Source organism: Boleophthalmus pectinirostris, unplaced genomic scaffold (assembly GCF_026225935.1).
Source record: "Boleophthalmus pectinirostris isolate CB_2022bp ecotype Guang Dong unplaced genomic scaffold, ASM2622593v1 HiC_scaffold_4, whole genome shotgun sequence".
In the NCBI taxonomy this organism is placed as follows: Eukaryota; Metazoa; Chordata; class Actinopteri; order Gobiiformes; family Gobiidae; genus Boleophthalmus; species Boleophthalmus pectinirostris.
Window position 1 is genome coordinate 15,297,452 of NW_026571353.1, and position 14,060 is coordinate 15,311,511.

General features: G+C 35.9%; 1 protein-coding gene across 1 annotated transcript in view; it reads right to left on the reverse strand.

Moving 5' to 3' along the window:
* The window catches only part of adgrd1 (adhesion G protein-coupled receptor D1), a 30,659-nt gene that overhangs the window by 8,366 nt on the left and 8,233 nt on the right, over positions 1-14,060 (reverse strand). The window contains exons 13-15 of the mRNA XM_020935558.2: positions 13,851-13,958; positions 12,148-12,223; positions 10,223-10,364 (exon numbers count right to left, since the gene is read on the reverse strand). Of these exons, the coding sequence (XP_020791217.2) occupies positions 10,223-10,364; positions 12,148-12,223; positions 13,851-13,958 (326 nt within the window). The remainder of the gene's footprint in view (positions 1-10,222; positions 10,365-12,147; positions 12,224-13,850; positions 13,959-14,060) is intronic.

Genomic DNA, 14,060 nt, shown 5'->3' on the forward strand with positions numbered 1-14,060 from the left:
AGTATAAGAATGCAGTAATTAGGGTTTGGCTCAGCTTTTAATTCGGACCACTACCCTCCTTTTTCTTCAATCACTCCTCTCAAAAAACTTTAATTGCCAGTCTGGGTGTGTACAGAAAACTACACACCTCTTAGGCTTACTCCTCCTCCAGCATCGACTCCTCAGACTACATAAGTGCATGAATTGTCTGCACGATTTCCTTCTGGAAAAAGTGAGTGAAGCTGACAGTCGAGCTGTCCTGACTATAGGCTCCGATTACAAAGGAAACGCATGCTCTCATTCTGTCTGTTGCAAGTGCTCAAGCCATCATGTACTCCAACTTCCAATCAACAGAATGAACTAGTAGCTTTGGAAGTAGTGCTGAAAACTAGATGGTAAAATAAACAGATAAATAAACATTTGTAAAATTCTAAAATGCATGCATTATGAGTCTCTAAACATACACAACTGACAGGCAGTTTACCCAGTTAAAAGTATTTTTTCCCTTATACTAAAGAAACAATTGTGGTGAGTACATTACAAAACTAATAAAAATGAACACACTTGAGCATTTAAAAACAAACGACAAACAAAAACTGTCCCACTGCTCAGTCTTCCTCATTCACCCTCTCCATCATTTTTTTTTCAAATGGAGCAATGTCCATCATACTTTCCTTCCACATTTTTAGTGTAGGGGTATTAGGTTCCTTTCACAATCTCAAAATTACCCAGGCGCATGCCACCAGTCAAGTACTTATGACTATGAACACTGGTTTGCTCAGATAAGGCACTTGTCCCTGGCTCCTCAGCAGAGACAACCTGGGGAACTTGGGTAGGTCACATGATAGCCAGCCCTGCATGTATTTATTTAAGAAATTTGAATGCTGATTCTTATAATTTATAGGCTTGTGGATGCAGCCACTTGTGACAAATACAATTTCCAATTAACACTCCGTTTTGCATTTTAAGATAGTAGTTTTCTTTTTAGAGTATAAAATATACTGAACTGGGATGAACCTGACACAGTGACATGAACAAATTGGATTAAAGCCATGTTTGACGACACTGTGAATGCGGCCACAAAGAGAAGCTGAAACCAGCCCAGGACCATGGACTAATGTATCTTACATTTTCCTGTTGGCTGTAAATGAAAACAGATGGCAAAATGAGTGAATGTCGAAAGGGAAAATTCACACACACTGCAGTCTTACAGTGTCACCGGTAATGTCTCTGTGAAGAAAACTAATCATCCACATTAAGCCCTAAACATTGCCCTGTGATAGGGACCAGATCCAGCCTGTTATATACATTGACACTACACATGTGAGCAATGCTGGTACCAAACTTCCTTACAACTGCATGTGCAATCCAGTAGTGTTGAAATACATTTTGGCTCAGCACTCTTTGTTGTTCCTTGAGGCCTTTGTAACAACTATTATCCAAATCTGCAATTGCAACTCCAGATTTTTATTAGCAACAGAAGGACCAAAAAGCATCCACAACCTTTGAAATGTTTCTAAAGGTTAGAGAATTATGAAAGACCTATGTATGACAACAAGACATCAGTGATATCGTGTGATGGGTGAGTGATGTAGAGTGACAGCAGGCGAGTGGAGACAAGATATATGCTGGTAAGTTTCAGATACCAAAAGTGTTTCTTTGTTTGGAACCCATTTGTAAAAGCTGTGAAGGTTTGCAAAGTCTGAAAACAATGGCTTTTTGTACAGTAACTCTTAGAAGATTAATTACACATTTTCCTCAGAGAAGTCATATTTGTGGCATAGTATGAACCAATAGGATTTAAAGAGGCCATTATTAGGGAGATTGTTCATGACTCCTAAATGCCGTCATTAAAAAAATAATAAATTAATAATAATAATAATAATAATAAAATATCTATATATATCTATATCTATATCTATATCTATCTATCTATCTATCTATCTATTTATCTATCTATCTATCTATCTATATATATATATATATATATATATATATATATATATATATATATATATATATATTATACACACACACACACACACAAAGTTCTTTAACAATACATCAAAATATATATCCATTATAAACTTAAAATTATTTCCATTTGAGGGTGCAAAATGTGAAAGGACTCGCTGAGATGTTACTGCTATGCCTTGACTGTTCCACAGTATGGTATTAAACTTATCTATCATGCACTTTTCAGGTGTTTTCACTGTGTTAAATTTAACACTTTGAAAAATATGCATTCTAACAGTGAGCCCTCTGCTTGAGACAGACATGTTTAATGCTGCATTGTGGAACATTCAATACAATAATACGAAAGTGGCAGGCCCTCCTGCAGAAAACAATTATGCAGTGCACTTTTAAACAGCACACTTAAGTCTTCAGTTTCAAGCAACTGATGTTTACATACAACCTGCATGGACCAGATTAGCTTCACCATCACTCCCGTTATGTGATAGGGACTTACATAAGAGCAATATGTTTAGCATTATGGGGAGGGTAGTTCATAGCAGCTTTTCTGATCGCCATACACCTGGGCTTAACAGACCAACATTTGTCTTCACAGCTGATGTATGAGGTACACTAGCTGGCTCGTTCTGGTAAATCTTGGGATCTAAACCACAGCAAATGTCTTTCTTCAGGTGTTTAATAACCATTGTGGAACAAAAAAAGAGGGAAGTAAACATGCAAATGCATCACAACTGAAGAAATCTCACTACATTTCTCTGTACAGTGTCTGTCAGGGTTAGACTCTCAAAAAAGTAGCAGAGTTGGCTAGTGCCCTAATGTTGTTCAGCTGTACTAAATGCAAAATTTCTCAAGATCTTAAATGGCAGCTATAGTTGTTGGAAAATGTGTAAATTGAGATGAAACCCAGGAAACTTCAATAATTTTTGCACATGTTTCGAAACTTGAGTTTGTGTGATTGTTGAATTCAAACATGTTTCTGAAATCCAGACTATTCAATCATCTAACGTAGGCATTCTGCAGCAAATCTAACATGCACATGCAGTCGCTTACATGCTTAACTGATCAAAACATACAATACAATCAATATAGTTTTAAAATGTTGCTTGTTACTCCCCTTCTGCCTCGGGTAGAGGTCGTGCGCATGCACTGTAGTGCCAAGTAGCTCAAATCGACAGGATACCGTCAAAATATTTCTCAGCATATTTGACACAGCTCTCATTCAGAAACATGCATAATCAGTTAATTTGTCTTGTTGTTTTTTTCCAACTCTATAAGTCTGTTCACACATGGTGAAGTACTCTGGCCCTCACGTTGTCACTTTCAAAACAGAAAAATAACAGCAAAAACTACAATTTGTGGGGACCCAAAATCTATCAACAAAGGATTTCATACATAAAACAAGGAGAGGAGTCTCAGACAATACAGAATGAATATAGAGATATAGTACATACAGTATGCTGTATATCAAATTTAATGTTAATGTTATGTATATATGCTATGTAACTGTATGTAATGTGTATAAGAACACATACACATTACATACAGTTTTTTGGATTTTGGCTCATTTGGAATTGCTTGCTTCTGGAGGATGATCAGTCAGCTTTGTATGACAAAACAAACAAACAGCATTTTGGTGAGATAAGATGTTTAGGAAAACTAAAATTCTTTTTAGGATTTTGTGTGAGCTGCTTTTATATTTTACATAGGTAAATGTGACTAAAGTAATTTTTAAAACTTGTAAAGACTAAAACTTCAGCAATCATGCATATCAAAACTACATAACACTACACTACATAACTACATACCACATAATGTACCTAAAACATAAAACATAACACATATGTACCTAAAACGCAACAATCACACAAATAAATGCAAATTGCAACACTCTTTCTATATGTGATCTGTGTATCTAAATACTGCACACTCTTAACAAAGTCCATAGACCAAAGACACAAAGGACCAAACTGAACACACGAGAATCAATCTGATTAGACAGATAGACAGATGTAGAAATAATTTAAAAACTTCTGTAGTGAAAGTCTATGTGAACCAGGTTTTCATTTAGATGCTTGTCTGACACAGTTCAGATACCAACTGCTAAAAAGAATACTGTTCCTAACTGATTGTGTAATATTTGACACACATTTACAGCATTTACCTCAAACCATCAGAAACAGTGTGACACTAGTCTTATAGGTTTCTCTCCCTCACACTACATGCCTAAAAGTGTGGGAGCTTTCTCCAGTCAGTGTCTGTTTACATTTTGACCACCAAGTGTCCTTTTTACAAAATTATTATTATTATTTTTTTTACATTTTGTTCACAAAGTTGACTTTTTCAAACATGTGTGAATAGTTTTACTGTGTGCAAAAGATTTGCCAGATTTATAACAAGTTTAAGAGAATGCGCCAAAGCAATTGAAACTGACTGTTTTTGTTGGAGTGGACTGAATGAAGAAGGTGGGACTTTAGGTAAAGACAACAACAAACTTTCTGGAGGAAGCTAACTTCAGCAGAAGCATTGAGCACATTATGAAATTGAGTGACCAGGTCTGACTCAAATGTGGAGTTAATTTTTTAGAGGTGAATGTTTTTAGTGACTGTGGGAGACAAATGTATGTATACAGGGGTTTGATGAACTGATGAAGTCATAGAATTTACTACAAACACTCTTTCTTTACTGGCCTGGTGGGACTGGAGCTGACTTGATTTGCAACCAAGTCAAATATATTTTATAACATTGTTAGAAACAATTGTGTACAGACATCAGTTGACTGATATTTATGAGTTGGCTGATATTTACGAGTTCAGTTCAGTTTATTTCTGTTACAAATATTAAATCAATGGGGAACAATAAGATTGAAAGAAGATAGGCCCTACTAGGTAAATTTTAATATTTTATACCAATATTTAGAAGCTTAGTTATCAATAGTAGTAGTACTGTGTTAAAGTAAAAATGCGAGTTACACGAAGAGAGACTGGTGTATATTACTGTTGCAATACAAGTTAAGATCAATATCCCTATTGCAGTAATGGTTGTAGAAAATGTCATGAAAGAATTGACGCTTTTCCTTTTCATAAAATCATTTTTGTGTGTTTTTAAATTCTACATTAGTTGCATTAAATAATAATAACTTGGTAGTGGTGTAGTCAATGATGCACAATAGTGATACTGTTGCACAGAAAAAAAGGCCAAAGGTAGATTTCCAAAAGTTACGTAAACCTCTGTTAAATTTAGAAAAAGAAGGAAATGCTTTACTGCTATGTCTGGGGTAGGTACAATGGCAGACAGTATAACAGTACTCAACTCTCAAACTTATAAAAAACATGCTTAAATCCCCTTGTGGGTCACACGTTTTGAACACCAAAGTGACCAAGCGAGGTGCCCCTGACGGAGTCCAGGCCTCCATGTCTTTTCATTCAGACTTGGGCCTTACTGTACAACATGTGGAGCAATAATATGAGCCTGGAGTGAGCTCATGGTGTCAGGGGAGCAGTCATAAGAGGTGCAGCTGTGGTCCGCTCCGTCCTGGAGGTACACACTCAAAACAATGGGACGACCACCGCTGCACTTTTGTTAGTTTTGATGGAGGTGAGTGGTTATGGCTAATCTGATTTTATAAACATATAAAGGGATAGTCTTTGTTTTGTCCATAAAGGCTTTACAAGTTTTGGTCGAAATACACCAACTTCTTAGTAAGTTGTGGTATTCAGAAGGAGAAAAACGTTTCCCACATATCACATGAAAACAATGTTATTGATTTGGGTTAGCAATAAGCCCTGATAAACAGAGGGGGGTAGAGTAGCCAAATGTTAAAATCATATCACATTTACAACATAAAACTTTTGTTAACTTTTACTCAAGTAAGAGTACTGTACAGCGCAAAATATATGAATCCAGTATGAGTAAAAGTATGATGTTAGCAAAGTGTTTATTTGTCAAAAGTACTTTACACCTAAAAGAATTCCCAAGTCCCCATTTTTCCATAGTAACTCAGAACTTGTGAAGTCTATTTACTAAATATTGAAGAAATTATTTGGAGAGTCACTTTTATTTCTACATGAGTCATTAGCCATTTGAAATAACATTACTTTTCCTTTTGTGCACGTCTTGATTACTCATTGTGGCGTAAAATGGAGCCAGTGAAATTTGATCCGCCTGTAGTTGCATATTGATGTTAAACGCTTTTCACTCAAGCATAAGACAAAATATTTTCCAATGGGCCAAGACTTAATATCTGTTTTGTTTTAGCAGAAGATGGTGGTCCTGGAGTGGTGATGGGACAAGGGTGCTAAATGGGAGGAGTGGTCAGAGATGAAGTCCAAATGTAGAGTTCTTTTGGCATTGCCTCTGTTCCATCTGTGATTGATCAGGGTGTTGGCTCTCATTGGCTGCATGTGTATAGCTGTACGCATGCTGGGTCTGCAGGGGTAGAAGAGCAGAGGAGAGCCATTGCCCACAACATCTAAACTGGGCGTATGCCGCAAGCTATAAAAAGACTGCCAATGAAAAGTGCTTATTATTGTGGCAAAATGAACTGATATCTTATTGGCTCTCAAAAACACAACACAATGATTAAAGCTCAAAGATCAGAATGTGCTGTAACCTTTTAAATCTTACTATATCAATGTATTGCTTTAAAGAGCTCCAACAAGTCTAGACATTTTTGTAAACACAAACCAGAAACAAAGAGATGTGTCTAGGCCTGACCTTTTCCCTTCCTTCCACCAGATTTCCCCTCATGCCACAAGATACTGCAAAATGTATGGAAATGGGAGATTACTGTAAATACTAAGAATAAAGTGCAGTATGTCCAAAACAACACATTCTCCTATAATTCAGGAACCACAGCTTCTGCTTTAAGCCTAAATTGCTCACCTACATGCTGCATCAAATTAGATAAAATAATATAAGGTACTTCATAATTAGATACACCAGCTTGAATTATTTTATATTACAAGTGTATTATTATTAAGTGTGTTATTATTGAAAATTACCAACAATAACTTTAACTAAATAATAACTAAATAATAAAAATAATAAATAATAACTTTTTTTTTTTTTTTGCAGATAAAAACATCACTATGACCAGAATAATTTCAGCCATTAGAATTGACTGTTTATGCACTGAACCATGTAATCATTATAAACTGTCAGAGTTGGTGATTATTCAAGACAAAAAAACAACTACGGTAAATATAAGAAACATTGGAATTTATGTAAATTAAGTTAAAAGTCCACTGAAGGTGTTTTGAATGAAACCGAAGGAAAAAACAATTGTGATGATGCAATGTACCAGGAAATTACAGCAAACTACAGTGTGTTTATTCAAAGTTAGACTTACTTAGACTTAAACAAACTTTACTGACCCACAAGGAAAATTATTTGGACACAGTAGCTCACACATCACAATATATTACAATAAAGAGAAAAAATATAAATGGTGATAATAAATTCTAAATAAGTAGCAAAAATAGCAAGAGACTGGTGTCAAACAAGGCATGATTATATAAATGCATATGTACAACTACAAATAAAATAGAAAAAAGTTATAAAAATAAAAATGAAGTAAACAAAAACATATACCTGGCACCCATGTTCTTATTATAGATCCATGCTAGCACCATGTCTGATCTACAATGCCAAAAACATTGAGACATTTTAATAAAACACAATATCAAAAAAATATTCAGTCTTTTTCAGTATGTTTCAGTATGAGTTTCAGTGTGATGGGGCACAGACAGGGAGGACAATGTATGTAATGTTTAACCACAGACCACCAACTCCTCCCAAACTCCTCTTTCTTCTCTCTAGGCATCTCGAAACTCAGATAGCTGCTATAAATCACTGATGGAGCCAGGGTCTAATCAACACCTCAGGCCAATGCCGTGAGAAAGCTTGTGAGTTTTTAGCTGCCTTGATAAAACTATGCATATCAAACATACAGAGACACGGGTGAGTCAACCAGCTGGGAATGGCCTGACCTCACTGGTTTGATTCATTGACCAAAACTGGGCATTCATCAACAAAATGAGGCCACCAGGACACTGCATCTACAAGTGTGACCTCCATCAATTCATATAATGATGTGTGTTATCAAGACAGGTGTCAAGATACAGGAAAAGATTAGAGAAGTACAGTTCTGTACAAATCTTTTGTGCGGTGCAAAAATTAGTTGTTAAAATGCAGCCGTTATCCATAGATCAAAGTTTGAGGTCAGGAATGAAAACATTATTCAAAACACTGTTAGGACTGGTGTATTGGCAAAGTTTATCCCCTTTGATTATTCTAATTTTAGTCTTCTATTTTTATAAATTTTTCCATTGTTATGTATCTGCACAATCAAAAGTACAGATACATAACATTTATCTGAATCAAAATAAAGAGCTGTAATCACTTCTTCAAAACATCATCTAGCTTTGTCTTCAGTGAAATTGTTTTTGGGATGACATAATGCAGAGGTCTTGGTCTATTTACCATTTGAGTAGTTTTATGTTGTTTTTTTTATTAGTCTATACATATCATTATGCTAACATTGTGTTGCTGATACATGTTTGCAGGACACTGTATTTTCTGTACAACACCCCCAAGTCACTGTAACCAGGGTGTCTTGCCACAAACCACTATAGGTCTCTTTTAATGAAGTCAACTTGACAGGACAGTTGCAAATCAGCACACAACTGAGGCCAGGAGTGACACTTTTAAACCCACTCTTGTGCAGACACTAAAAAGCAGCATAAACAATGACAGAAAAGGTCTGCCTCATACTGTACTGCATGTACTAAACTCCCTGGCTCCATCTGAGAGAGGTGATAAGTGTTCACCAGCTGCCAAAGTCATTAAAATTCCCAAAATAGTCTGTTTTTGACTAACAACAGGTCTATGGAGCAAACCACTACAAACTTCTATGACTTATACTCACCCACATAACTGCACGCCAAAAGACTGTACCACCCCTAAATATAAATCATCAAAGTTATGAAGCAAAGTTAAGCATAAAAGTTTTGGCATGTGCAGCCATTACACCATGCTTTATTAAAAGTAATCACTGCTTTAATGTGAGAGGAAAAATTCACTGTACTGGGCAAGAAGTGCCACAATTTTAAGAATGGATGTGCTACACAATAGCTAGAAGGGAAAATTGCTTTCTTGTCTGTTTGGGCCATAGAAAAATGTATATTATAGTTAAAAGTACCATTGCCATTACAGAGATTTTATGGAGCCTGTAATCCCATAAAGTTGTAAAATCTTTCCTGTTGCTTTGGCTTTTAAAAGTACATCATTTACAGGCTCCAACACAATATTTGCAGCTTTACCTTCTTGTAAAAACAGAAAGAAATCTGCCATGATTTCAAAATGCAAGATTTCTCTAATTGTATCATTGTGAATGTAACAACACAACATAATAGGAACTGGCTTTTAATTACCACAAATGGACTAACTAAAACACAATGCACCATTCATTGATATGATTGTGTCACTGCCATTGTTTTGTTGTGCACTTGCTAAACCATATGGCTGTCAAAAGCACAATAGTCACTTTAAAACAAAACCAAATGCAACACAGACTTTAAACTTGATTCTCATTAAAGGAGTTCCCATGGAAAACTGCCTCAGCCCCTGTCATAAACTAAAAAAGAGAAAATATGTTACTCATATAATAGCATATTGTTGTTCCTTACAAACTGCCCCCAAGCATGCAGAGTTTTTCAAAGTCCATAATCAATTTGCTTTCTGGAGGCCACATGCTCTACAAAGGAAAATTCAGCCCAGCTAATTCAGCCTAGCAAACCAAAGTGTAGGCTTTTTTTTCAACTTGTGTGAACCCAGCTGTGTAAGCGCATAAGCAGTGATAGACACTTCTTGCATAAGAGATGACCACCAAAATAGAAGCTGTCAGATTTCTTATATGGGCTGTACAAGTACAAGAGCCACAAGCAAATAGTTCCCTGCTTCCCTTAGATAAGACTGGTCTCTCACGCCCCTAAAGTGTGGTGGGTTTATAGTTGCCACTGTAACAAAAATCGGGATGGCCATAATGCTGTCTGTATGGAGTACGATATGTTTAGACCTATGTGTACCAAAAATAATAATGAGGAAAGAAAGGATGACTTGTTGAGAGAAAGAAAATCACTTTTCAAGTTCATCGTTCATCACAGATTTTATACTTAAAAATTTAAATTAAAATAACAGTAGCGTTAGAATATATTTTGCGTTGTGCAGATAAAAAGCATTGCATTTACATGTATTAAATCCTAATTCTTACCAGAGTGTGGGTGAGGACGATTTTGATTAGCGGGGATCCGGAAAGGTTAATTGACAAGGCAGGAGATGGCTCCACTTTCAGGGATATCAGGTTACTTGCAACTTGGATCTTATGATCTTTAAAGTCCGTGGCTTCATTGATCCTACACAAAATCAAATGAACATACATTTAGTGTAAACACAAACTTATCAGTCATTGACAGTGAGTTAAAACTCATGTATCAAGCAACAGATCAAATGAACGACTAAAGGCCTACAGCTCTGGAATAGTGAATACATAAAATATTCTAAGAGTTTGAAGCTTTGTTGTGACATATATAGTGTATGTTCCCAAATCCTTTAAGAGAAAAGCCAGTTAACCACTAGTGAAAGACAAAGTAATTAGTGACTTTATTTATGAGTGAAATTGTCATGTTTTCAACAGTATATAAATTTTGTTTATGTTAATACTGCACATTATTACTCCAACTACATCTACCGTATGCAAGACTTGGTAAGAATTAAGTAGTGCATCCAAAAGAACAAAAGGGGCATTTTACAAGAGCTACTGTCAGCCATTACAAGTTGATCAAGCACTAAAAGTGATCAAATGCATTCATCGTTGGCCAGAATTACTGAACTGCTTACAGCCATACAAATAAAGGTAATTTGTTTGGCAAACACATACTAGACACATGAGTTTAACACATGAGCCACGATTCAACAGCAGGGCCTTTCTGAGAGCATACTTCCACAGTCAGCAATAGTATCTGTACTTTTTCAGGATCCTCTGATATGTGGCACAGGCCTCACACAAGCATCACCTCTCTATTATAATGCAGTGGACTGGGAATGTGGCATGTAATCCCACAATATTATTTAACAACATTGTATATCATGCAAAGGTAGATTACAAAAAACTTGTACTTGTATAGAGGAAAGTAACAAAGTGAAATTTGGATAAATTCAGATATATTTGGTAAATATTGCTGATGCACTTTTGTAAGTATGTAACATAATGAAAAGTATCTAATATACTAGACATTAACTGTAATTTCCCCAAACCTTGCCAATTAACATTTTAACTGAAATTATCAAATCAAAGGTGTCTTATAATTGGGCATGTCTCTATGGGACAGTATAAACAGTTCAGATTTGGAGGGGTACCCATGCTTCAGTGGACACAGCTCTAATAGCAGGGTGTATCAGTCAGGCCTTTGGGTGCTGAGATGGCAGATAGGACGAGGGACAGATAAGCTAGTGGCCCGGGACATTAGCTGTTTTGTACTTCAGGATGCAAGAGCCTGGACTTACCGCACAGGAAGTACAAAGAGATGTTTACAGTTGTTTGTTTCATCAATAAATAAATACAGATAGTTGAAATGTCTTTATCAAGTAAAGAACAAGTCTTATGACCGCTGAGTGACCATTGGCGCAAAATGTCAGGCATCATAAATTTAAGTCTAATGTGTTAATACTCCAATGTACTTGTGGTGAAACCTCCAAGTCAAGAAGATAAGCAGGGTTGGGCCTGGTTGGGAGATCATTGTGAATATCAGGTGCCATGTTGGGGCAAAACAGCCGCTGTGTGTTGATGGTGGTTGGAAGGGCAGATTGACAGCCTTGTTCTGTCAGTCTACCTCAGGGCAGTATGGAATGAATAAATAATGCACCAAATTGCATTGCAAATGTGAGCCTCTGGAAAAGTGCTATATAGGAGTACTGCAATATTATTATTTATACTACTACTATTTATTATTTAGACTATTTCATTATATTATACTATTATTTATTCTATTAAGCATCTAAAAAGCTCTGATAATTCAAAGTTTGATCATTTGCATTTAGATTTTTTTTCTTTTAAATATACTCATTCCAACATAATCAAATTCATTTATACATCAAACTATTAAATACGTTTATGGGTTATGAGTTCATAGATCTTACCTTGTTTTGAATGGGCTGATTTCTTTGTAGTACTTGTGCATATTGTGATAGAAGAGGCCAACAACTGTAGTTTGAGCTGCGCATAAAAACACAGACAAAATCATGAACAGGAGGCGAGGAATGTGATAGGAATCTGTTAAAATACTCAGTCACATTAGAAGTTAATTAACGCCATCGTGCCGTCTGACGCTGGCACAGACAGGCTAATAGCACAGCCCTTTAGTCGCACAGGGGTGCCAGGGAGAGAGGAACAGACCACGCTCCAAGCTGAGATCTTCTGTGACTTCACCATTCAAACAGGTAATCCTGCTTTTGACCTGTGATCCTAAGGTTCAGCTATGTTGGATAAATACTGACACTAAAGAAAGTATGTTTTCATCATCTTTTTTAACATGACTTCAGCCTGTTTTCTTTGTATAGGGCTGGAGAAATGTCAAGCCTAAAGTATTAGCAATGCAAGAGTTCACTCTTCGCCTTCACCTAATTAGGGCATAAAACAACCCACAGGTATGCAGACTGTAATACGTTTTCACTCAAATAAAATTGGCAGGAAAAAAAAATTTAGAATGCATTTTAAGGTTTTAAAACAATGAGTTTATATGTATATATATATATATATATATATATATATATATATATAATATATATATATATATATATATATATATATATATATATATATATATATATATATATATATATTTAAACTTCTGTCAATAACTACATGAACAGTTACCTTCAAAGTTAAACTACAAACTTTAAAGTTTTGTGCCGTATCTTCAGGCTTCAGTTGGAAGCAGTTACTGAACCCAAGATAAGATTGCCTGTCTAAAATATTAAACCATGATGTATCCCTCAATTTAGACCCCAAATATAACAGGAAAATTGATTGATGGACATTATTTTATTTTATTTTTTTTTCTGAATTCAATATGCTCAAAATACATATTGATTGACTAAGGTTACTTTAAAGTGAGTGCACTTGAGGTGAACTTTTCCGCTGGAAAGCAATCTGCTTTTCTAGACATTATGACATGCCTGGGATGTTTCACAGTATGGCATTTTACTTATCCATCTCAGTGGAGCAGTCAATGCCACCAGGCAGGTCAAATGAGAGAGGTGAACCTGCCGCTTACAGTAAGAATGCATGTTTTTCCAAGGTATTCTAAGTGCATTTGAATAATGCTTTGGGCAAAGCAATAACATCGTTATGGTGGCTGACCAACCACCAGAAAACTTACACAGTTAATTTAAATTAGATCAGAAGATATTTCATGTGACTCTCATTATAACAAAAGTATATTCATATCACCTTTATTTGCCTACTTTGAGAATCTTTAACACAAAAACAGTTATGGCAGACTGGCAGTCATACATATGCTGGGGGTGTTTAAATGTCTTTTATTACACATTAGTATTAATTGGGCAGAAAACTCTAAAGTCATGCCTGAGTCTCTATAGCTGGTTATAAAGACAAACAAAGGCCCTCAATGTGGTACTCTTGTATATTGTCTGTGCTCATAGTCTTAAATCTGAGCATCGTAAATTACTGCCTAATAATAAAAGCTTCCCGGAGGCACAGTTTTCCCCTGGCATAAAAAAGCACAGGGCTAATGGCATAGTGTTCACACTTAACCTAGAAAAGCTGCAGAACAGTTGAGTTTAAAAAGGTCTAAGAGGACATTTGTAATATGTTCACTCACACTGCATGGTGAAAGCCTCGCCGGGCACTGAGATGTAGTTCTTGCCTTGAATTGGGAAGCGGTAATGCTGGAGGTTGTAGTTTTGGGGGAATTTCGTCAGCGAATAATCTGAAGGAGTAACACACAGAGTAATGTAAAGTATATTTATACAACATCATAAAAGCACCATACCCCTCAGCCTCTGGTTAATAAGGCTGGAGCAAGTCTAAT